The 25,430-nt window shown below is 35.7% G+C and overlaps 2 protein-coding genes across 3 annotated transcripts in view; one reads left to right on the top strand and one right to left on the bottom strand.

The window, feature by feature from the left end:
* Nucleotides 1-1,763: 1,763 nt before the first annotated feature.
* LOC112564033 lies at nucleotides 1,764-13,444 on the bottom strand. Its single transcript, XM_025238567.1, is given in 17 exon segments — nucleotides 1,764-3,479; nucleotides 3,735-3,843; nucleotides 4,502-4,608; nucleotides 4,826-4,918; nucleotides 5,125-5,192; nucleotides 5,471-5,514; nucleotides 5,938-6,137; nucleotides 6,589-6,651; nucleotides 7,472-7,640; nucleotides 7,986-8,046; nucleotides 8,354-8,459; nucleotides 8,829-8,881; nucleotides 9,065-9,742; nucleotides 9,744-11,913; nucleotides 12,078-12,302; nucleotides 12,739-12,885; nucleotides 13,427-13,444. Coding segments are annotated over 17 exon segments (4,383 nt in total). The 3' UTR covers nucleotides 1,764-3,407.
* Nucleotides 13,445-14,059: 615 nt separating this feature from the next.
* Nucleotides 14,060-25,430, top strand: part of LOC112564441 (protein RRP5 homolog) — a 29,402-nt gene continuing 18,031 nt past the window's right edge. Inside the window, exons 1-20 of one of the 2 annotated variants that reach the window (XM_025239269.1) lie at nucleotides 14,060-14,194; nucleotides 14,672-14,785; nucleotides 15,810-15,980; nucleotides 16,164-16,322; nucleotides 16,739-16,841; nucleotides 17,642-17,769; nucleotides 18,557-18,628; nucleotides 18,969-19,070; nucleotides 19,257-19,457; nucleotides 19,766-19,833; nucleotides 20,212-20,268; nucleotides 20,440-20,500; nucleotides 20,874-21,020; nucleotides 21,420-21,599; nucleotides 21,901-22,035; nucleotides 22,335-22,397; nucleotides 22,668-22,859; nucleotides 23,033-23,107; nucleotides 24,031-24,126; nucleotides 24,649-24,869. In XM_025239269.1, coding sequence (XP_025095054.1) covers nucleotides 14,105-14,194; nucleotides 14,672-14,785; nucleotides 15,810-15,980; nucleotides 16,164-16,322; nucleotides 16,739-16,841; nucleotides 17,642-17,769; nucleotides 18,557-18,628; nucleotides 18,969-19,070; nucleotides 19,257-19,457; nucleotides 19,766-19,833; nucleotides 20,212-20,268; nucleotides 20,440-20,500; nucleotides 20,874-21,020; nucleotides 21,420-21,599; nucleotides 21,901-22,035; nucleotides 22,335-22,397; nucleotides 22,668-22,859; nucleotides 23,033-23,107; nucleotides 24,031-24,126; nucleotides 24,649-24,774 — 2,340 coding nt within the window. In that variant the 5' untranslated portion in view covers nucleotides 14,060-14,104 and the 3' untranslated portion in view covers nucleotides 24,775-24,869. Of the gene's footprint in view, nucleotides 14,195-14,671; nucleotides 14,786-15,809; nucleotides 15,981-16,163; nucleotides 16,323-16,738; nucleotides 16,842-17,641; nucleotides 17,770-18,556; nucleotides 18,629-18,968; nucleotides 19,071-19,256; nucleotides 19,458-19,765; nucleotides 19,834-20,211; nucleotides 20,269-20,439; nucleotides 20,501-20,873; nucleotides 21,021-21,419; nucleotides 21,600-21,900; nucleotides 22,036-22,334; nucleotides 22,398-22,667; nucleotides 22,860-23,032; nucleotides 23,108-24,030; nucleotides 24,127-24,648; nucleotides 24,870-25,430 lie in introns of those variants that run through there. The other variant, XM_025239270.1, reaches the window with a different exon arrangement.

Here is a 25,430-nt window from a genome sequence, read left to right as displayed (position 1 = left end):
TTTACCCTCACGTCCCTCGTGATCAAACTCGTCTCCAATCATGGATGCCATTTATATCTACCTTGCCTCAAGTGTCGACCAGCTGTAACCAACAATCTGCAGTCACCTAGATCCCAGAAGAAAAATGATGCAAATTGCAACCGACGAAAACAATCGAAAAACCCCAAAATACAGACTGTCCAATACAACCAACTCGCCAGGTCAACGACATCACATGCATCATCATTAATTATACATGACTAATCAGTACCCAGGGCAGCACTCAGTCGTTTTGAAATATTACTCCAGACTGCTGGAGGCTGTGAAAGCGATAGATGCTTGGGGTGTTTCCTCTGGCCTCGACAAATTTGCCCTCGATGTATTTACAAGTGGGTCGTTTTGTTCTCATTTCCATAGCAACATGGTCTCTGGACCTAATAAAACTCGTCTTGCTTTCATACTTTTCTTCTTAATTTCTTACGCAGGCGACGGTGTTCATAAACGCAGCTAGCTTCATAACTATAAGAACAATTTACAATTATTTACAAGGAGTATCGGTAGCCATTGCTATGAATGATCCGAAGGATACAGCTATTCCTACCGTAACTCGATTAATGTGGGATGTTTGTTTTGTTTTGTCTTGCCCCTGCAGTTGCAATATGCTGGTAGTTTGAGGTACAAAGGTTACAGCATGTGGTGAGCAACGCGGGCGAAAACTCAATGAAGTTCTTTAACAAACAGCCGAAGGTTGCACGCAGGTGTTCGTCTCGTTCAGCTCCCTGAAGTAAAATTTGCAGATTGAATATTAAACAAGCAGCTACAATGAATAAAAATTTACAAATGTAAATTTACAGATCGAAAGCTGATACAGCCAATCGCTTCTCTTAATGATCCGCTATCGAAATAGGGTCCTTGGTTATCAACATCCGATGAGTCACCATTTTTGAAATCTCGGGGTTTCATCTATTCATCAGCTCAGTCACCCACACTTTTTTTTATTCAGCAACATTATTATACCAGGTTTTTCTTTCTTTCTGCTTACATGATTTATCAGCAGGAGCATTTCGAGTTGCTCCGATTTGTAAAAGGAATGTAAGGTAAGCAATCCACTTTGAGCAGGCATGCAAAGCGTGCTAGTTACATCCCTGAAAAAGCTCGGGTGTTCCAGGGTTGGCTGTAATAACAGTTTAAAAAAAAGCAAACTTTCGGATCTGATTAAAAAATTCACTGGCAAAAGCTTTGATTTGATGTTGAATACTCTATTAGTACTGTTATGGGGTATTTTTCATGCTTACATGGAAAAGTATACATGAGTGCATGTAATATTTTATGGATGTGTTGATACCTATCCATTGGATGGGAGGGAAAGGGGAAAATCTGGGAGCCAGTGCTCTTGTATTTACCAGGGGAAAAAAATTGTTCCGGGCCCGAAAAAAAAAATGTGCAAGATCCCAGTAGGCATAGACAAGTTATGGTTTCTACAATACTTAGTCAAGGAGAGGAGTGCTTTTATTTAATCATTATTTAAAAATAATTATACCTGGAGTAGAATCTCTCCATTACAGCAAAGTAGATTGAAACTATTTTTTAAACACAGAATCCCTAATACACTGTTTCTAATGTATATTGTTTCCCTGAAAACAACCCTAACATGATTTTTCAGGATGCTGGTGATATCAGCCCTACCCTAATATAAGCCTAAATATCGTCAGCCATTGAAACACAACACATGCATCAAATTATAAAGTAATTATATTAATATATAAATAAACTGAGTTATGATGTTCCAGAAGATGGCTGTATTATAATAAAGCTAGATTTTTGTACATAAAAAAATAAGAATTTTGAAAATAAACCCTAATACCACTTTTTGAGTAAAAATTAATATGCCCTGATCTTATTTTCAGGGGAACATGGTACTTAATTTAGATATAAAACAGACCACTCCATGACTGCATCCTCACCAAACTGAAAAGTCATCTTTACAACTTTGTGGAATTTGCTCTACTTTGTATTCCCTTTCTTTTATATATATACACACACAACAGGAGGTACCATTGGTGATTGTTTTATACACGTGATGACTTTATTGGGATTGGATATATATGGTGTTTGACATTAGTTTTCTGATATGGACAAGTGTGTGTGAGGGTGATATTTGACATTTTTTTCAATATTTACATGTGATTTTAACCGCTTAATTTTTTTTTTCATATACAAAGTGTATGGTATGCAGGTTTGATGTGATAGGCATTGAGCGCATCTTTGTGATGCGGATACTAGCGCGCTACAAAACTACATCATCATCATCATCATCATAGGCAGCTATGTACAAGTCTTGTGTTCTATTTTTCTATGGCTAACAATTGTGTACATATATCTATGCCTGTTATGTGTTTAATGTAACTGGAGATTTTCATTACAGATTTACAAGTGAAAGAAAAAAAGTGGGAGAAAGATTTTTGTGCATTATTAACTGTAGCTGTTATGTAGTGTTATGTGTAACTGTAATGTGAAATACGTGTTCTTAAGGGATCTATCCAATAGCTATTTATTGCTTATTTATTTATTATTTATTTTACAATGCAGTTGCAAAAAAAAAACAAAAAAAAAACAGGTAAAACAAAGATAAAGGCACAATTTATCATAGTATTTTTAAATGATATATTTACATTCTACATCTTTCAACTTGCATAAAAAAAATCAGGAAGAAGAAAAACAATGACAGAAGTTGTAATAAGTTGATTCAAAACTGGCTATATTTTAAACAAATACTCATTTTTATGTACAATATACTACACCTTTTATGTTAAGTTAGTCTTTAAGTGTAACAGTGAGTTATTCACTTATCCCATTTCCATCTTTTGATTTCTTTTAAATACCATCTATATAGATTAAATTCCTCTTAAGAATTTTGGGCACAGGTACAAAATAGGGTGCATTTCCTATTAGGAAAAACACACTTCAGACAAAACTAAGTTCAGGAATTATCTCACCATTCACATAATTGAAATGGCACATACAGTATGCCATAAAGAGAATCTATGTTATAAAGCTGAAGCTGGAAAAGCAGCAAGCAGCAAAGACAAGTAAAAAAAAAAAGTGCTCTACATAGAACACTCACACATTACCAGAGAAGCTATCAAAAGCAATTAAGACATAGCATGGATATAATGATGTGAGACTCACAGGATAAATCAGTTACTACTGGTTGTCAGGAGAGAATGTGCTTATACAGATTTTAACGTTCCAAAATTGCTTCAATAGCATCTGAAAACAGGATTGTTGAAACCATTTAAAGATTGTAAATGAAATGTACAAATGTGCATTTCTAGACTGTTTCTATGTGGCTGAATAAAACACATAAAAATGTAAGCAGTTATAAGAACACTTTTGTCCTACTCATGTCAGCCTGTTTTTTGAAAACCTCACTTCCTGCTCCCCCCAACTTGATTTATGAGTGTCTCACAGAGATCAGTCAGCTCTTTGTTCTCTTTAGCCTGAAATGGAAAAGGAATTCATTGTCAAGGTAGCAATTTTAAGTCAAATTTTAAGAGCAGTATTACCTCCAAAAGAACCACCAGTAAATCCATCAAGCAATAAAATTAAATCGCATTTGAAATATTTACAACAAAGGCATGCAAAATGTGTTTTTATCCATTGTGACATCTTATTTGACCATGTTGCTCTGAAATGTAAGCACAAGATTGCTGTAGAAAACACTTTGTGCTCAATAAATAGCTACATGGCAATACCTTTTGCTCTAAGGTGCTTTCTAAACTCTGAACCTGCAGCTGTCTTCGTTTCAGCTCTGCCTCTGCACGCACATTATCTGCTTTGGTCTGCTCCAGTCTCTTGGCGACTCTAAAACATAAAAAAAATGCAAACTTCATCTACCCAAAATTTTGGAAGTTGGGGTTACAAGTTACTTTTCCTCAAGACTTTCCATTCAAGACAATTTCAAGCTACACCAGAAGCACACAAATAACACGAAGTCCCTTTGCCCTTTTCATTCCAAAGGTTATCAACATTAATAATGTCAAGCAAGCTGCCAGATATTGTCCAGAAGAATGGGACAATATGAATATCCAAATGTTTACCAAAAACCAGCAGAAAGCAACTACATAATGTCCCCAGCTTAAAAACAGGTTCCAGAAGGCTGTTTGTATGCACGTTTGTAAGTCAGTACTTGGACAGATGCGTTGTGATTACAGTAGTACAACCAGCTCTACTTTCAGAAATACTGATATAAACAATAGTTTTCGGTTGTTTTAATTGGAATGTGCTTGAACAACCTTTAAGTAATAATAATAATAAATGCAAAGTTTATATAGCGCATACTCACACTACAAAGAGTATATGAAATAAAGTTTCTAATATGCAAACTATCCTTAGTCGCTGACTTTAAAATTGAAGACAATCCTCACAAACTACTTTTGAGCTTGAGGACAACCTTACTCGTATGTAGCAAAGTTCATAATTCGAGTGTTCATAAGTAGAGACTGTACTTAAAAACACTCACTCAGCAATTTTTTCCTCAGCACATGCCTTGACCTTCACCGTTTTATCTTCTGATTCCTTTAGCTTGTCTCGCAAAGTTTTTATCGTCGTCTTAAGTGTTTCTTCATTCTGCAATGCAGGAGAGAATAGCTCATCACAATAACAATGTAAAAGCAAAAGGCTTGTTCATTCTTTAGTTTTAGGTGACACATGCATGTGCTCAGTCTGATATGCAAATGTGGGGAAACTGTTTTTAGTAAGCATGCATGCTGTTGGTTAATATGCTATGCTGGTAAAAGACTCAGATAATAATTGACACTAAACATGTTTGAAACATGTTTCCAACCTTTTTGAACCCCTCTAGCACTGTCTTCATTTTCTCGTATCGGCAGTGAAGTTGAGAAAAAGATTTGTCCCATGCCTGCACGTCATCTAGTGCCTGGTGTAAAGAGAAATCACACTCAATTTGCATACGGTTGCTTGAAAACTAAGCAACTCACACCTAGGTTTCTTTTAAAAACTTTTTAAATCAACAATTTATCAGAAACTGGTCCATGTGTGACCTTCGCCTGGTAAAATCTAAGCTGTGCTATTACATCACTCCACTAAAAGAATGAATTTATAACAGCACTGTATGGCCCAGACCTGATCTTTTTCTGCTTGAAGTGCTTCTACTTTGCGTCTTGCTTCTTCTGTTGTCTTTTCCTTGGTAGCTAGTGTACAGAATGATTTGCAGTAAACATGAGTATGGATTCATGTATAAGATGTAAGATTATAGAGTAGCACTAGATTGCTGACCACAACCCTTGGGCTACATAATGGGTTTAAATGATTTTAAAATGGCTTTCACATTTACAAATCTGTCTTTTTTCCATAGACATAATCATAATCAGCATGTAGTGACAGCACTAATGATATAATGCACATAATGCATTAGAGTAAGGAGGCAAAATCTAGTCTATGAAAAATACTGAATAACTGATTAACTTACCTATCAATACTTCAAGGGTTTTCTCATATTCAGCAACAACTGTCCTGAATAAGGGAAAAAAATAGAAGATTAGCAGAAACTATTAAATTGCCAGCCATTTAACAAGCTTAAATTTTGTGCTAATCTAACTCCAGTAAGCATGTCTGACTGATACATGGAACATTTTAAGTGGTAATAATAAATAACAAAAGATTTTGAATAGACTGAACCAAATTTTATGCTAAATTATATGTAATCCTGTAAGATAATGTTTAACTTACATAAAAAACAAACAAACAAAAACTTCTGCTGACTAAAAAGTCTTTCACCTCTACCAAACAATGAAATACCTGATGAGAAAAACTAAGTAAATATGACAAAATATCTTTTATCAAGGTTCTGGAAAAGGCTAGACACACGGTCACCATGCTTGCAGCTGCTTAACTGCAGCTAATCTTCCTGCTTAAACTTTTTGCCTAAATACTTACTTCATTGACAGCACACTGTCACTGAGAATTTTATTTTTAGACTTGAAGTTTTGAACTTCCTCCTCCAGCGTTGTAACTTTCACTCTTTCCTCTTGTAGTGCTGAAGTGAATTCACGTTCCTTGCTCAGCATCAGACCCTCATATTGCAATTTCAGTGTCTGCTGCATTCGAAGCCATTCTGATTCCGTAAATTTGGGAATCTACAAACAAGGAACCATATTAAAAATAGTTCATATCGGTACCTTTAAATATATTGCATTATATATTATCAGTTCAATCTTGCCTAAGTCATTCCAAAGAAACAAGATCTTTAATGGATAAATTAAATAATCAATATTAACACAAACTTTTCACTGACATTCTCCTCTTCAAAGGACAGAATATGAAGGTCAGAGTCTTTGAGGGAGAGGGGTGATATCTGGCTAATAAGACATTTCAAGTTATTTCTAGTAGACACCCTTTGTCAAGGACCATTACCAACATCCAAAATATTTTATACTTTAAGTCACTGCTGATAAAACCTTGATGAGCCTTGTGCATTCAGCAGGATCTACTTTAAAACTAATTTCTGGTTAGAACAATGGTAAAGTGTGTGTGGTAACAGGAGAAGTATGTTTGGTTTTTGGAGGGTGCAGTATTAAAATGTCTCACCTCTTCAACTTGCACTAGATTAGTAACAGCAGAAAGCCTCTTATGTGACTGGTCATTAATAAACTGTTCAACAAAAGAAAAAGAAAAAAAAACTCTTCATAAAGCACACCTACACACATTTGCTGGTGTCATTACAGTAGCCAAGAGCTAGATGATCTCCAAACAATGTCCCCACAGGAATGACCAAACAGAATTCCCAGACTTTTTCCAAACCCTTTTTCATATTTTCCAGATCAACTATAACCTTGACATCATTGGCAATATAAAAAAATACATTACTGATGTATATATGGTGATTTTTACAGATGCTCACAAGTAAAATGGATAACAGAACGCAATCTTTGATCTTCACTCTCAAATAGACACACTAAGTGACATAGAAGCAGTAAAACATGTGATGTGAGGGACACCTTTTGTTGACCTAAAAGTTTTTCCTTATGTCCCCTTGTCAAAAGGTTCACACTTAAAAAAAAAAAAAAAAATTCTAGTACAGCTTTTTGCTTTAATGTGCTGTTCTGTTGCTGTTTCTTTGAAATTTTTTAACTTTTAACTAATCAGCAAATGTTAAATAAATCCTTAAGACAAACCCAAGTTTTAAATCTGCACAAATCTGTCATCTCGATTTGATCCCTGATCTAAATGGATAGGAGCCTTGCTAATACCTGAAAAAAGGAATCATGGCAGAATTGTATTTTTGCTAACTGGCAGGTTCTTCTTGAACGTAATACTCCACTGCAAAGTCATCATGAAGCATTTTTCTAATTTACACAGACCCAACACAATCTTCAAACTTTTTCCAGTCAAAACTATGAGCCCTGACCAAGCAATATTGTACTCCTTAAGTAAATACAATTGGTAGGAATTTTTAAGGTCCTAAAAGTACCTGATGTGAATCTTCTTCCCCATTCATAAAAAATAAGTCCACTTGTTTAACTGCCTCTTCTTCGTCGATTGTTTGTGAAACAGATGCATTTATTCTTCGCTGGTTCAAAATAGAGCGACGACGAGCAACACGAGGAGGAGTACCAAACAAACAAAGACTCTCTTCGGCTCTGACAAGAAAATTTTTAAAAAATGATAAATTTAAGATGATTCAGAAGAACAGTTTATGCACACCTGTTCTCGTGCCCCATCTTTCAAAGTTCAGTATTAATAATGCACATAAATATTAGTTATCATTTTAAACTTGAAAATAACTAAGTGATAAAAAAAAGGCATTTTCTCATCTTGAAAATTTGCCTTATGCAGTTATATGAAACTCAGGAAAAGATCTAGATACAAAAAACAGATTAAATGGAAGTAAAATAACCTGCCCAATTTTTGATTTTTTTAAAAAAACAAATATGAGAATGATAACAGAAAGTTCTAGAATGTATGTTTTCACTGTAAACACTTACGAAGAGTTATTCAACAAAGATGTGTTTATCTCTGTATGTCGGCCTGCCACTTTCCTAGGAGCTGTAAGACCAAAGACAAATGTGAGTGGCATGCTAGTTCTATTTTATTAATAACAATAATCCTGTTCTTAACAAAGATCTTATTTCAATAAACCATTCTCAATATTCCAAATTTACTTTTTCAAAACAAAGTAAAAAAAACAAAAAAAACAAAAATTATAAGGAATTAAAAACATGAATTAAACTTATTGTGCTACTTTTAAAGCCTGTCTTGTTTCGCAACACTACATGAACTGATAAAGTGAACATACATAAATTCTGTATTTCTGCATACACAAATTTCAGCACAAAAACATTTTTTTAATTACCTGCATGTGCTGGAGCTGGCATTTTCTCTGGGGATCTTGTCAGAGGCTTTACAAGAGGATCAAATTTAACATACAGAGACTGCTTTCGAAGGTCTGACTCTTTTGCCTGTTCAACAGTCAACAAAATTCTTATGTGAGAACAATTGTGTTCATAAGACTGGGTCATGGAGAGGCATGTCAAATGCTATTCAGTATGAGGGTGACTGTTATGGAATGGGACTTTATATCAATGCTATGGCTTGCCCACTGTATGCCACTTCCTTACACTCTGTATTTGTTAGTTAACATTACCAAAATCTTGCCATAGGTGATAATGTCACTGAAGGCAAGAATCCTAAGCAATATGGTTAAAAGAATGTCAAGAAATTAAGATCAGCCAAATGAGGAATTTGTTTTAAGGGAAGTGGGTAGGTTTTGCAGCCTTGACTGCTATTTAAATGATTTCATTTTAGAAACCAAGTGCAAAGGTACTTACAGCATCACCACCAAACTTTTCAAGAAGCTCCCAAGCTGAGGGGTCGCTGAAGACTGCGAAACACCAACAAACACAACTAAGCATTCTTTCAGATCTATACACTGCATTTTATTACAACAAAAGGACAAGAAATTGAATTTTTTTTTCACCTTTGAAAATATCCTAACAAGTGATTAATGTGTTTCTTATCCAGTTCTTACCCGTATGCAAAATAAATTTGATTGAACTATACATACCTTGTGTTCCTGGAAGAAACATGTTCTCTTCTATTCCAAGTTCTAATTCACTGGCAAGCAGCAATGGATTATGCTCTTCCAAGGCTTTGGCGAATTCTTCCCCATTTCCCAGAACATCAAAAACCTTCCATTCTGATTTCAAATCATTAGGATCAGTGTTTTCTAATGCTTCCAAGGGGTGTTCAGTTGTCTCAATGTTAGCCTTGTTACCTACAGCACTCTGTGCTGACAGCCTCTGTTCTGCTTCACGGTCATTCTCTGCCACAAAATCCCCAATTTCATAAGGCTGCAAGGCTACATTAGGTGATTTTTCATGCTTTGTTTCAGTCTTGTCTTTTACTGAATTTTCAGTAAAATTTGGTCTTGTCAGGAAAAAATTATTTCCATTTAGAACTCCACCTGATGTACTAACAGCAGCTGACAAATTTAACATTTTGTTTTCTTTGAAAGGCTCCATCTCTTCACTGCTAGCCAACTCAAATTCTTTTGCTGGGGAACTTAAAACAGTTATGGCAGGCAGTTCTCCTTCAGGCAACACATTTGTTTCTTCCCCTTCTAAGGTGCAGTTTCTTGACCGCGATGTAATAAGATCATCTCCTTTTACAGCAGACTTGTTCTCAGTCCGAATGAACAGTTTGTGAAATATCAGTGAGCACATCTGCAAATTTATTCTGAGAATTTATGGCTTCCACGCAAATAACCCGTGCATCTGCTACCGTCTGATCAGCTTTTATGTTAGGTTTTTCTGCCACAAAATTTGCTTGCATTTCTGGTGCGCTCATTTCAAGTGTCTTCCCATGTTGGCTTCTTGTAATGGGATTTTCATCTGGTCCTGGTGAACATTTTTCAGACATTTTCTCACGCTGGCTTCTAGTAGTAATGGGATTTTTGTCCAAACCTAGTGCACATTTCGTAGGTGTGTTTCCAAGTTGGCTTTTTGTAGTAAAAGGATCTTCATCCAGTCCTGGTGCACATTTTCCAGGTGTGTTTCCAAGTTGGCTTTTTGTAGTGAAGGGATTTTCATCCAGTCCTGGTGCACATTTTGTAGGCGTGTTTCCAAGTTGGCTTCTTGTGGTAAAGGGATCTTCATCCAGTCCTGTTGCACATTTTGTAGGTGTGTTTCCAAGTTGGCTCTTTGTAGTGAAGGGATTTTCATCCAGTCCTGTTGCACATTTTGTAGGTGTGTTTCTAAGTTGGCTTCTTGTAGTAAAGGGATCTTCATCCAGTCCTGGTGCACTTTTTTCATGGGTCTTCCCAAGCTGGCTTTTTGTAGTAAAAGGATTTTCATCCAGTTTTGATTCACTTTTTTCAGGAGTCTTCCCAAGTTGGCTTCTTGTAGTAAAGGGATCTTCATCCAGTCCTGTTGCACCTTTTTCAGGAGTCTTCCCAAGCTGGCTTTTTGCAGTGAAAGGATTTTCATCCAGTCCTGTTGCACATTTTGTAGGTGTGTTTCCAAGTTGGCTCTTTGTAGTGAAGGGATTTTCATCCAGTCCTGTTGCACATTTTGTAGGTGTGTTTCTAAGTTGGCTTCTTGTAGTAAAGGGATCTTCATCCAGTCCTGGTGCACTTTTTTCATGGGTCTTCCCAAGCTGGCTTTTTGTAGTAAAAGGATTTTCATCCAGTTTTGATTCACTTTTTTCAGGAGTCTTCCCAAGTTGGCTTCTTGTAGTAAAGGGATCTTCATCCAGTCCTGTTGCACCTTTTTCAGGAGTCTTCCCAAGCTGGCTTTTTGCAGTGAAAGGATTTTCATCCAGTCCTGTTGCACATTTTGTAGGCATGTTTCCAAGTTGGCTTCTTGTGGTAAAGGGATCTTCATCCAGTCCTGGTGCACATTTTGTAGGTGTGTTTCTAAGTTGGCTTCTTGTAGTAAAGGGATCTTCATCCAGTCCTGTTGCACTTTTTTCATGGGTCTTCCCAAGCTGGCTTTTTGTAGTAAAAGGATTTTCATCCAGTTTTGATTCACTTTTTTCAGGAGTCTTCCCAAGTTGGCGTCTTGTAGTAAAGGGATCTTCATCCAGTCCTGTTGCACCTTTTTCAGGAGTCTTCCCAAGCTGGCTTTTTGCACTGAAAGGATTTTCATCCAGTCCTGTTGCACATTTTGTAGGCATGTTTCCAAGTTGGCTTCTTGTGTTAAAGGGATCTTCATCCAGTCCTGGTGCACATTTCGTAGGTGTGTTTCCAAGTTGGCTTCTTGTAGTAAAGGGATCTTCATCCAGTCCTGTTGCACCTTTTTCAGGAGTCTTCCCAAGCTGGCTTTTTGTAGTGAAAGGATTTTCATCCAGTCCTGATTCACTTTTTTCAGGAGTCTTCCCAAGTTGGCTCTTTGTAGTTAAGGGATCTTCATCCAGTCCTGGTGCACATTTTCCAGGTGTGTTAGCAAGTTGGCTTTTTGTAGTGAAGGGATTTTCATCCAGTCCTGGTGCACATTTTGTAGGCGTGTTTCCAAGTTGGCTTCTTGTGGTAAAGGGATCTTCATCCAGTCCTGGTGCACATTTCGTAGGTGTGTTTCCAAGTTGGCTCTTTGTAGTGAAGGGATTTTCATCCAATCCTGATACACATTTTGTAGGTGTGTTTCCAAGTTGGCTTCTTGTAGTGAAGGGATCTTCATCCAGTCCTGGTGCACATTTTTCAATAGTGTTTGCCAGTTGGCTTCTTGTAATAAAGGGTTTTTCCACCTGGGGTATATCAATATCAAATTTTATTCCACCTGTTGAGATATAGTCCAGAGTATCACTGCTGCAAACTAAAGCTACCCCAGTAGAATGTGTATTACTCTCAATGCTGTTTGTGTTTTGGTAATTCTCTCCACAAGCAATGTCTTTGCTAAGACATGGAGAAACACCATACTCCTCTCATCCAAGATGTTTATTGCATTCAAGGTAAGCAGTTCCATTTTTTCAAAGAGACCTTTCATCTCTGGATCTTGAGAACATACTGCAGCAGATGGAGTTTTGATGTCTGCTTTATGCTGGTTGCTGTCTTGAGCTGACTCTCTCAAGTCTTGTGAACATACTGCAGCAGACCGAGTCTCAAGGTCTGATTCATGCTTTTTTCTGCTTTGAGTTGACTCTGTCATGTTGTCTTGCACATGCTGATTGGTCGTGAGTGGTGGGTTTTGGATCTGTGTCCTTGGGTGGAAGGGATTCAGTTCCATGCCATCAGATAAGGCAGATGGCAGTTTGAAAGAGATAACACCATCATCATCTTCAGAGTTATCCAATTTCACATCATGATTTGTCTGTAAGAATATATATAATCATTTAGTTTCATTGATCTAGACTAAACAGATCAACAATGATTATTACCAGTATTTAGCTTAAAAACTTTGTGTAACTATTTTATTTGCAATACAAGACATAAAAAAATCTCATTCCAACTGTTTCGATTCAGACAAGATTATGAGTTCAGACTTCATCTAAACAAAAACAAAATAATCAGTTTGCACCTAGTCTGATGATTCTAAAGATCTAAAAAATCCAGTATTTTTCAAAACCAATTTTTGTTCTGTGTACTAATAAAGCATAGTACTAGTAAATGTATTTTAAATACACTTGAGTAAAAACTTTAAAAAAATTGTTTTATTGCAAGTTAATTAAAATAGATGTACAATTGATCCCTTATTCAGAAACAGAAGTATGCGACCTTCAATATTTCATTAGCCTAAAGCTGTCTACCTTTTCAGAAAATGAATGATCAGGAAAACTGGAAATATTTGCTCTGTTGGAATCTCTCAAGACAAGGCCCATGGCTTGTATTGGAGACAAGAGTTTTCTTGGACTGACTGGAATTCCAGCATTTTCATCACTGAAGGCAGACATTTTCTACAAAAGAAAATTGAAACTTGCATTTTTCAGGTTGTAATCATTTGCAACATGAAAATATCAAACTGGCTCAGGTTGTGTTAAAAGATTAAGTGATTCTTCTACACTGTAATAATTTTTGGATATTGTCTGCTAATCACATCAGTATTTTCACTGTTATCTATAGTTTATTTTGGTTTGTGAAGTGATTTTTGCCTTTTAGAGCAATGCATTCATGGGAATGACCACACAATTTTACTTTAGAAGGTTTAGGGATGTCATGACACTTTACAAACTAGAAAGAGAGGCTAGAATTTGGGTGAGGGTTAGATGGTGTGTTTTATTTTTTTTTTCCACATTGTGTCCTGAAATGCCAGTCCAGCAAACCCAATAACAAATTAGACTAGAGAATTTAAGAATAGTTATTATATTAGTGTTGTAGTAATTTTTGTGAATGCTATAAATATGCGAAAACTGCTGCACTTTCATCTAAGCGTAATGAATTATTGGCAGCCAGCGAAAGGGGCAAATAATACTTGAGTCACAGAGGTCTGTAACATACCAGTGATGCAATGTTCATAACTCGGTACTCTAGCCTAATCAACACTCCTTTGACTCAGTTTCCACGCCTTTAACGAATCCCCAACATGATTATTTTTCTTCCTAATACAGCAGTCACACCCGTGTGCTGATAGGAGTACGGCTGTAGCAAGATAGGACCTCTCGCCAAGAATCGAGGTTTTGTAAGGACAACAAACTATTCAACAGTTGGAACTGTATCGTATTTTACTATCATTCATATACCCACAGCTTCAGAAAAAGAAAATGAAAAAAAAGGAGTCTTCACTACGCTAAAACATCTCGCCCACTTGATACTGTTTCTCAATCAACTCTGATTCAAAACACATCACGGCTAAAAACAACAGTGAGAACGTCAAATTCTGCATTGCGCTAATTAATCCTGTTTTAAAAAATTTGTTGAAAAATACATATGATTATTAACATTATAAACTGCAATTGGAAGTCTTTATATGTGTACATTTCTCCATAAAATATAAATATATGTGTAGATCAACAACTTACCAAATTCCAAAAATGTGTCAAACGCTCTGTTTCATTTGAAACTGGCCGCTTTGAGCATGCGCACTGCTGATAGTAAGGGACGTAACTCCATTTCTCAGGAACCTGTACTCACTGTTGTTTAACACGACCACATGTTTGTGCAGAAGTGTGCTTTAGAATGACAGACGAAGTCGTTAACTTTCCACGCGGAGGAAAGAGAAAAGAATCTTCTAACCACGACGATGACAAAGAGAAAGATCTATTTCAGGTAATCAGTAGGTGTTTTTATTTACAGTTTCATAATCTGAAATTTTACAGATACAGACACCAATCAATTGTCGTTGATAGTACAATATTAATAATGAAATATTGCCTGTGTTGTTCTTGGAAATGGTCTGTGTAGGGTGCATCCACTAAATAGGCATGAAAATAGTACATCTTACTGTTGGAGAGCAAGTTTTTACATAAACTAAAATTTTTAAGACATGATAAAGATGTATAGCGAGAGTTACTTTTCAGCAGACCGATGGGTATGACAGGTATTTAAGGAAATACCACTTGCATTTCTGAAAACTCCAAGAGAATTTTCTCTTTTTGCCTACTAGGAAGTCCATGCAACTGCAGAAAGCAAAACTCACACTTCCACCTTTTTTTTTTAATTTTTTTTTTTATTATTGAAGGTATGAAATAATTACTAGTTTTTGTTAAACTATATTTAACATGCAATCCTTATTATTAATTTCAGGTTGGGAATGATGTCAGCCCTGCAAAAACACGAAAGAAAGATGTAAAGAAAACAGAAGTCAAAAGAAAGAAACTCAGACGTAATGAAAAGCGCATCGAGCCGTTGAGCTTTCAGGTATATTGCCCTCCCTCTAGTGTCAATGATCAGCACTTCAGTTCTCTCAGGATTCAGCTGGACTTAATTGCTGTCATCCAGTGCTAAATGTCAGGATAGCTGTGACCAATGGAAAAGAGAAAGCTATCGAGTTTTGTCAGTGGAGAGCTGGCATATAGTTGCTTGTTGCCAGCAATGGTCAGATGGTGGAGGTTATGGTGTTGAGTAACAACGGGCTGTGAGTAAAGAGTTAAAGAGCAGTGGTTCTCAAAGTATTTAGGACTGCGGACCACTCTGACATATGATGACTGTCATTTGTGGACCACCTGACATACATACGGCCCACAAGTGGTCTGCGGACCACACTTTGAGAACCACTGGTTTAGAGGACAGTGCCCATGTAGCAAGAGAGGACCTCTTACCAAGAATCGAACTCTCAGCAAGGTATGCAGACGCTGGGTCTTATAGTGTTGCTGAATGGATTAGCAGACGTTTTCGTGGTATTTTTTTATCAAAACCAAAAATAAAGCATGAGTTGTAATTGTTTATCTTTTTCATGTTATTTTTATTTAAATTTGACTTGTAGTTACTCTTTAGCAGACGATCAAACACCCACTCATGCAGTGATATTAAAGGAAAATAGTCCTTTATCCACATCTCTTTGAAATCTGTAATAATTTGAAACTAAAAGTTTTATGTCTTTCTCAAGTGTTAAATTTAATTTTGTAGTATGCAAAGACCACTGGTTCTCACTGAGAGTTCGGTTCTGTCCTTACAACAAGATGCATACATAGCTGAGAGTTCGATTCTGGGTAGGAGATCCTATCTTGCTACACCCACAACAGAATCCTGGGGAGTGCCATAGAGCACTGAGAAAGGGTGTGAAGAATGCGAACCAATGATGGCAGCCAGAGAATGGTTGCAGAGGTGTTGGGATTGGAGGGAAGCTCTCACTGAGGCAGGTAACTAAAAGTGCTGTCTCTAATTAAACTTGCCTTTATGATGACTTATTTCACATAACTTGAACAATGCTCATTTGATTCAGAAACTTAGTGAAGATCAGGTTATACTCGGAATAGTCAAGGATGTGAGGGATCATCAGATGACAGTGTCCCTTCCAAATGGTCTCAATGGAATGGTTTCCATTATGGAAATAAGCTCCACTCTCTTGAAGCGCCTGCAACAACTGGCCAAGGCGGATTCCTGCACTGATGAGGTCAGTTGATTCTTTTCCACTTGACTGGTACTGTGAATGTTTGCTGTAGTGGAAATGCCATTTAATTCTGGCCGTCAGTCTGTCAGGGATGACAATGTTATGGGCTGATAAATGTTAATGATGCTTTTTTGGTTACATGACTGTAGTAATATTAAATATAATTCCCTTTCTCTTTTGTGACAGACCTTGGTGACACTGAAAAAGTTGTACCAGATAGGTGAGCCAGTGCCATGCTCTGTTATTTCCACGAAGACTGAGGGTCAAAAACGATCAATAGACCTGTCAATCAATCCTACCATTGTTAACAAAAGTCTTCCTTTATCAGCTCTGAAGACAGGCTGTGTGAGTTGATTTAACTTTTGTACTATAATAATTATATTCTTTTGTGTATTTTGTATCCTAATTTATGTTGTGTTGGGTTGGGTTCTTTGATTGTCTATATCATGTATACATGCAAGCTTAAAGAAGTTGAAGCTACATGTCGAGCAGCAGTTTTCTTGTCCTTTTCTGAGTTATGACCACTACCATTACTTTCATTTTTGATGTTGTTTTTTGTGTATTAAGCATCGAGTTTGAAATGAACTATGTATTTGGGGATAAACATGAAACATCATTTGTCTCATATGGTTTAAGCAGGATTAAACATATAATAGGTGCGCTTTTTATGTAGAAATTTTCATATAAATGTATTTTAATTATGCATATTTTCTAATTAATTATTCAATTTGAAAATGAAATGGTTATCTTTTCATAAACAGCTAATATTTGGAGCAGTGGCTAGCAAAGAAGAACATGGCTATACAATTGACCTTGGGATTCCTGACATAATGGCTTTTCTGAAAGCAGAACCTGAAATAGATGGTAGGCTTGTTACTTAGCTGTGCTATGATTAATTATCTGTGATTAATGGTAATATAACTCTTCTTGCCAAGAAAATTTGCAATCGCTCTGGAAAAGAAAATCACAACTGTTGTAAGCATTCATCAGCACATTTTGGAAACTTATAAATAAAAGAAAGAAAAACCTTCCCTATTTTACTGGTGCATGTTTTTATGTAGCTGCAACATTGAAAGCACATCAAACTATATTTTCTCCATCAGAATATTGTTTGTGATGTGTACATTTTCTTTTGATTTGTGTTTGTGTTCATTCATTAAGACTGTTACCATTAAAAAGGGTGATGCTGCCTCTTTTAGAAAGTATTGTTTGACATGTTATTCTCCATTGTCTGTCAGTGTCCACATGTATGCCGAATCAAAAGATGCCTTTATGAAAAATATGTTGCCTAAACAGATGTTTCTTGTGCACCTTGAAATATATTTGAGATGGGCAGTCCATATTCTATGTACCCTGTCAAGAACTTAATGTAATAATTCACCGGCACCTATCATTAATCCCAACAAACTTAAGGTTAAACAAATAATTTTCAGAACTCTGCTACATCCTGCAATGCTACATTTTATTTAAGGAACAAGTAGTTTAAAGGTTTAGCTAGTGTTGTTTATTCCTGTCCAGTTATTTGGAATAGAGAATATTTTAACACTTTTTCAAGATAATATTTCTGGGTTGTTCATCTTCAGTTTAAGGCATTAGTAAAGTATTGACCTGTCTTTTAACAGCAATCCAAGTATGTACAACAATCTGTCACTGTATTTCCTCAGATTCCAGTCTGGTTGTGGGAAAGTGCTTCTGGTTTTCTTTACTGAAAGATTTAGATGCAGATGTTACAGTGGGGGAGAGCAGAGTGGTTAATGTTTCTATTGCCCCTGAACATGTGAAAGAAGCAAAGGTATGAAAAAAATTGACTGTGTGATTGGAGACATTTTTAACTTACACTTTTGCTTCATGAATTATCTTACTTATTTATATGCACATTAGTAATAATAATTACTAGCTGTAAAGTACCAGTATGAACTTTCATGGCTTTTCAAAACTGTGCTGCTTTCTGAGAGAGATGTATCGCTAATTTGTCATTGAAATATTAAGCAAAAAAAAAAAAAATCCTTGTCTATTAATATAGCTGTAAAAGTCATTTTCTCCAACGTTTTATGATTATTTTAAATGAATGTTAAGGGGAAACAAATTTACCTGTGTTTTTAACAAAGTCTATTGAACTTATTCTATATAGCCAATTTGCCAGTGTCAGCAGACCAAATGATTCTGCTTTGTTTGAAGTATATTGTTTAGTGCTGTATGCATAGGAATGGCTTTGAGCATAATACTCTATCAGTTCAAAACAGGGTCCCTAAAACATTTATACCAAAATTTTTGCTTCAGACACTTCACATACAGCGTCTCATTACGAATTTGTAATTTTTGTACTTAGCTAGATGTAAAAAAGCATACTTTGCTTATTCTATCACCCCAAAATTTGTCAATACTCCTTAAAGTCAAGCAGCACACACAGAACATAAAGTCCTAAATAGTTAAATAGTCACATTTCTTGATATTTGTCTTTTACATTAGGGAGCAATGATTTAGACAATGGTGAACTTGCTCTGTTTATGTTTAGATTCCAAGCAGTTTTTGTGACCAATACAATAACAATTTCTTAAATAGGATTATTACTTTCATAGGTGACCTTGCAGAAGGCTTCATCAGTTGAATGCTTTCGGCCTGGTATGAAAGTTGATGTGAAAATAACAAAGGTAAGTTTACATTTCACAAAAAGTAAATTGAATTTAAATATCGTCAATGTCAATATGAAATAATTTTGTTCCCAAGAGAGAAAGCTCTGTATGTCATTCCCCATTGTTGTTCAACAGTATTGTAAATAGCAATATTTGTTCCAAATAAAGAAACAGTTGTATATTTGTATACTTAAGCTTTTGCACTTCCCTGCTCCTTCCCATTAGTTGTAGAACATCTTTTCCATGACTGGCCTAATCAGTAATACTTGCCAGCAGTTAGTGGTCAGTCTATATATATATACACACAATACTATATATACCCATACAAAATGCATATATGTGGTTTACTTTTGTTTAGACTGTTTCTGATGGTCTCCAAGTCAAATTTATGGAATACAATGGATGCATTCACAAGAGACATTTGCCAAAAAGCCCAGCCAGTTACAATATAGGGCAGAAGGTGCGTGCTAATATTTTTAGGGAAGCTATCCTTAATTTACCTAGGAAATTTAGATGAAATGCAATAGATAATTTATTTATTTTTTTTAATGAGATTTTATCAGTTACACCATTCTCTTCAAGCTGTGCTGTTGCTCTATGTGTGCCATCTGTTTTGCTCTCTCTTACAATTTGTTTTATTTCTTAGGTTGAAGCTCGTGTTCTGTATACTGCTGCTTTGACAAAAGAGATACATTTGTCACTTCTACCTCGAGTTGTAAACTGCATAGGTGTTGAGCCTCAACCCATGCCAATGTCAGTAGGTGATGTAGGAGAGTGGGAAGTGTTACATGTGGAGCAAAACCGTGGTGTCTATTTTCAAGCCCAGGGCATAACTGGATTTGCACCAGTAAGAATCGTTTTTCATAATTAAATTTTAGTAAACTTGGTATAGAGCTTAAGCAGTTGTTTGAAGGAACTAAGTCTGGGGAGGAATAAATTTTAAGTTATCTGGAACTTACATTTTCAAGCTCATTGCTTTTTTTTTAGATATATATATATTGCTTTGTCATAACCCTTTTGTTGTTGGGTTTGCAGTCCTTTACCTCAGTTACCTTAGCTTGGAGGTGAAAAAAATTGTGTTTATGCAAAAATAAAGTTTTGCTATCCATGTTTAATTTCCATTTTATTTTCTTCATAAGTTTTACTAATTTACAGTTATCTCAGCTCAGTGATGAGAAAATTGAGAACCTGAACACAACTTTCGTAAAAAACACAGCACACAGGTGACTTCATTTTGTTTTTATTGTCTGTAGTAAACCCACGGTAAAGAACTTTAAGTAACATAAGAGCTTTTGTAAGTGGGGGAGCTTTATTTTGTAGTTTGTTTGTTTTGTTTTTGTTTTTTTGCGAAGTTTGCATTAACAAATCCAGCATGCCGCAAACCTTACATGGGGCAGTTACTGTGATGGCATAGGGAGAAAGGAGAGAGAATGATCCATTACTTTGATGGGCAATTGCTGACATTGCAAAGTTATTTATTGTTGTTCTATAACATCTATTATATTTTATTTCCAACAATTTATCAGAATATTGTATTGACAAATTGTCATATTTTATGCCTTCCCATTTACTTACCCTTTTTTAATGTGACTTTGTTACAGATGTCGAGTAATTGGCTTTCATCCCATCGATGATGTAGCACTGCTGACTTTGAAAGAGTGAGTTTGCTAAAATGTTGTTTGTTTATTTTACAATAATATCATAATGTGTACAGGTTTATTTCTCACTCTTTCATGCCTTCATGTCTTTCCTTTTAAACAACCATATATGTGCTCATTATCTTCTCTATATAAAACAATATTTAATTATAAACAGCTGTCTTTTTGCAGAAGTGTCATAAATGAGGAATTTCTCAGCATCAGTGATGTCCGTCCAGGACAGATTGTTAAGGTAAGTAATATGTGCAGACTTGCAGCAGAAAAAATTCCTTATGGTCCTGGACTAATCTACAATCTTCTGGACACAATGCTTTAGTTTCCATTCTCAGCTAAAAGCACTTTTTGTCTGGCTTTTTGATAATCCTCCATTTTCTTGATTATTGTCTGCATTGTAGAGACACCCTTTTTTGTGTGTATGTGGCGATGGGTATAAGAGTGGGTGGGGTTGTATTTCTATTTCTCAGGAGAACAGGAGCATTTTTGAAGAATAAAAACATAGCTACTATTTTGGTGATGTTTAAGTATTATAATCCCATTTTGTTTAGTTTCCTAATGCTATAAATAATAGCTTGTGTTATAACAAATGCTTTGGATATTTATTCCAGTGCCGAGTGCTTCAAATACACTCCAGTGGACTGATTGTTCAGCTGTCTAAACGTATAACTGCATTGGTTCCAAACCTTCATGTTGCGGATGTTCCCCTCAAGAATATTGAAAAAAAATTTTCTGTGGGAGACAAGCTGAAGTGCAGGGTAAGGAAATACTAATGCTTGTTTACATTTCTTACACCTTACATATAGATTCTCTTGCAATGGTAAAAAATGAACACGGAAGCTTAGACATAAAGTCTCTTTCACTCATTGACATACACATGCATGCACGCTGCAAATTTCACACACACAAAATTACAAATAGATCTAGAACCACTTTCACAATTCTTATTTTAGCAAAAAAAAGCACCTTAAATGAAGTAGCACAAGAAGGATGTTGAAAAGGCCAAGAAGTGTATTTTCTCAAACAACACACTTAAACATGAATTTTTAAATACAATAAATGCTGCTCAAACAATAGATATTACAGTTTTATTTTACTTTTCTTTTCTCTTTTGCTCACTCGTGCTTATTTTGTAAATGTATCTTTGGATCTGAAAGGTTCTGAAGGTAGACGTTGAGAAGAAGAAGATATTGCTTAGCAATAAGAAGTCACTGGTGACCACCAGCCAGAAAATACCAACATCTTATTTTGATATTTCCCGTGGGGACCTTTTGGAGGGCTGTGTAATTACCATAAAAAACAATGGAGTTGTTGTATCTTTCTGCAATGATGTTACGGTAATATTTTTGTTTACTGTGCATTTTCTTTGCTGGATATATCTTTAACTTTGTTGAAAATAATTGATTCTGTTATTAGGAAATAGAATATATGAAATATGTTGTGGAGTTTTGTTTTTTTTTTTGTTTTATTTGTTTGTTTTTGTTTTTTGTTTTTTTGTTTTTAACTATCAGATTTCAAAGAAGGGGTCTAGGGGGTACATTTTTTGATTTTCAAGTCTGAAACTGATATTAAGGTGAGTTGTACAAACAAGAACACTCAGCTATCATGGTGTAAACATCTGCAATATTTTTAATGCAGGGGTGGGTACCACGCTCAGAACTGAGCACAGAAGATATTGTGCATCCTGAGACATTGTTTTACCAAAGCCAGGTGGTTCGTTGTCGTGTGTTGTCCTGCAGACCAGAAGAGGAAAAACTGACACTGTCACTTATTGTAAAAATAACTTTCTTTTATTATTATTATTATTATTTTGTTCAGATTTTCCTAAAATATAACTGTTATGATGAGTCACACATTTCTTGGTAAAATGTAAAATGCTGGTGGTAAATAATGATTATCCAACAGTGTAGTCTTTCGTCTACACATTTATATATTATAAATGTAAAATAAGTGCAAACGGAGTGCCAGAATAGACATTAATTAACAGTTTATTGATTGGCATATTGAACTGAAAGCCATTAAAATAAAACAGTAAAAATCTTATTTTTGTGATTTTTTTCCCCTTGAGACAGATTGTTGGGAAAGCTCCCTTGGCTGCAAATCAGAAAAAGATGGAGGACTTTGAAGTTGGAAAGGTTAATAGAAAAACAGCCTTTAACTCAACTGTTACTGTTACTGTTTAAAACTGTGAGAGATGGAATTGCTGTCTATATTGTTTTAAAAAGCATATTCTAGTGCTATAAGTAAAGCAATAGAAAAACATTTGGAAGTGGTATAGAGGGAAGAGGTTACTTCATTAAAACATAATTATAATACATTTAACATTTGTGTCACTTTCTTTCAAAATAGATAAGTCTAAATTGCAACTTGAGCATTAGCAGTAATGTTTTTTATGTTTATTGCAGCTGGTTGAAGCCAAAATCTTAAAGAAAGAGAAACATAGCTTTACATTGGAACTGCAGCCATCAGGTGATGCTGCTTTTCTAAGCAAAGATCATCTGTCAGATTCGAAGGATAATCAAGAGCTGCTTTGGCAAGCACTGAAACCGGGTCAGATCATCAAAGATTTGATGCTGCTCAAACAAGCAAATGTGGTTGTATCCTTGATAGTAAAATGTAGGCATTCTTTTTGTAAATGGGAAGTGGGCCTCTTTGTCACCATTAAGCATGGTGTACTCCCATTCTCTTGTGTTTACATGTCCACTGTGTATGACATTATTAATTTGTTATTGAAAATTATCTTGGTTAGTTTCTTTAACCCAGTTAACAGGTCACCACACTTAAGGAGTCATTTATATCTGCAGCAAGAGAGGGCTTGATACCAAAATCCTTCTCTGGTGTTAAGGTCAGTATAACTGAGCTTGGGAAATAACAGTTCTTAATTGCGCTTGCGCGTGAACTTTTAAATTTGTAGATTGCTACAAAAATGACTCTGCCTGTGCGTGAGTGTGCGCACACCGGTATGCACCCCACTCCTGAATGTTTTCTACATTTATCACAGATTCTGACTGTAGATATATGAATATATAAGCTGTTTTAGTATAGATGGGAAATTGCTGAGATATTTATATGATATCTAAATGATAGAGATGAGAGTCTGAATTTTGGCTTATTTTGAAAAAGTTACAATGTGTGAGATCATTTTTTTCTTAGGTGTAAATATACTGTTGTTGTTGTTGTTTTTTTTTTTTTAATCCTAAAATAATGAAGTTGTTTTTATTTCTTTCAAGTAACCATTTAGAAAAGAATTTTGAGTTTGCTCAAAACAGGAATAACACCATCCAAGTTTTTAAAATTGTTTGGGCGCCATCTTGGATCGTTTCCATGGCAACTGATTGCAAGGTGTTCCAAACAAAACTTTTCTTTTGAAGTTTCAGTCAAGGCCAAAACAGAAATGATGTCATATAAGTCTAACATTTTTAATTTTCAAGTTGTCTGGCCTTAACCCACCAGGGCTTTGCCCCTTGGGCATAGGACTTTCTCTCTGGACACAAGTTTTCGTCACTTTATAAAAATTTGTAAAAATAACAGTGGTATTATAATAGTTTCTGGTTTTCTACATACCTGAATTTGCTTCAAGCTTGTTGTCACATTTAGATATCCAGGAAGGTAACTAGATTGGATCCAAAAAAAGAATTGTCATAAAATAGGCTACCACATTCAGATATGGTTCTGTTACTACAAATCTTGCCAAAAATATTAATGCGAAATACATGTAACACAGTTTTACTGTTTGCTGAAAGTGCATTATTCTTCATTGAATTTCAGCCAGGTCATTTAGTCCCAGGAGTTATAAAGCATCACCAGAATTTTGGCATATTTGTTGAGCTTCCTGGGGGGCTAACAGGGTTGGCACCACTGAAGGTGAGTTTCTGGTAATGCTTCAAGAATTACAGACATATAATGATACAGATTTAAGTTATTGTAATAAACCCTTTCTTAGGGATGCTACAAATTTCCTTCACATCTTTATCTTTACGATCCAAAATACCCACCAAATGTGCGAACCATACCATCATCTCTGTGCTTAGCGAAAATAAAAAATGCAAAAGAAGCTCCTTCTTAAGTGCACAGACTAGAATAGAAATATTGATTTCCACATATACAAAGGCAGGAGAAGTGCATAGTGACCATGAAAGGTTTGGTTTTTTTTTTTTTTTAAGTGATTATTGTTTTTTGGGTTTTTTTAAAAGTAGGGAGAGTTTTCTATATTTTTTCATTTTAAGAGGATTATATAATTTTGTTTCTTCTGTGTGATGTAATCTCTGGCAAATTCAAAATGTATAGGGAAAAAACAGTTTTTAATAATTGAGGAAAGGGTTTTAATTTTAATTGTGCACTTTTTGCTAGTGAGATTAATTTTTATTTTTATATTTTTTTTTTCAGTTTACGATGGACAGGCAAGTTCCTGATTTGACTGCTGTATTTACTTGTGGCCAGTCAGTGGTTGTGAAAAGTGATGCAAGTCAAAGAGGAGAACCAACGTTTTCTGTGCAGCCTTCGAATGTGTGACTGTTACTCTAATGACCCTGCTGTGGGTTTGGAGTTATTAAATAATTACTTCAGAGAAAGAGAGCTTTGGACGCACACCATTTTAGAGGAAAAAGGTTTGTTTCCAGCTTATTTGTACCATCATATTGTGCCATTAACTTCACCAGATGACCTGCCTATTAGAAGCTTAGGATAGTCAGAATGATGAGAATCAGAATCTTCATCTCTAATAACATGTTGTCATCATTTTCACTGCCATCCCATTCCTGTAGGTCAGACAAATAACTGTGATCTCCTCTGCTATGGCCTCCTGTAGCATGTTGTTTGACCACACGATAGTCACAGCATGCGTACGGCTCACATTGACTCTGTGCGGTTGGAAAACTCTAGAGGGGGATCGTCCTATTTCCAGCCTGATAAAATGCCAATCAAACCAAGCATGGCCCCAGAGCCGGTGCTATAAATAGGGAGAATCATGTATCTGCCGACCATTACGCAGCCGTCACTCTTGTTTCTCTTTTGAAAATAGAACATTCCACCGACCGAATATATGGTCAATGGGCAGGCTAACGCATAGGCATTTTCCAACCAAATATTCATTCGGAAGCACCCATAGGGTTATCCAAACAAATTATTAACTGCCCCTGGTCAGTGAGATCATCAGTTCTTGACAACTA

Source organism: Pomacea canaliculata, linkage group LG5 (assembly GCF_003073045.1).
Source record: "Pomacea canaliculata isolate SZHN2017 linkage group LG5, ASM307304v1, whole genome shotgun sequence".
NCBI classification, from domain to species: Eukaryota; Metazoa; Mollusca; class Gastropoda; order Architaenioglossa; family Ampullariidae; genus Pomacea; species Pomacea canaliculata.
The sequence above is the reverse complement of the archived record's forward strand: the minus strand, read 5'-3'. Positions and strand labels throughout refer to the sequence as shown.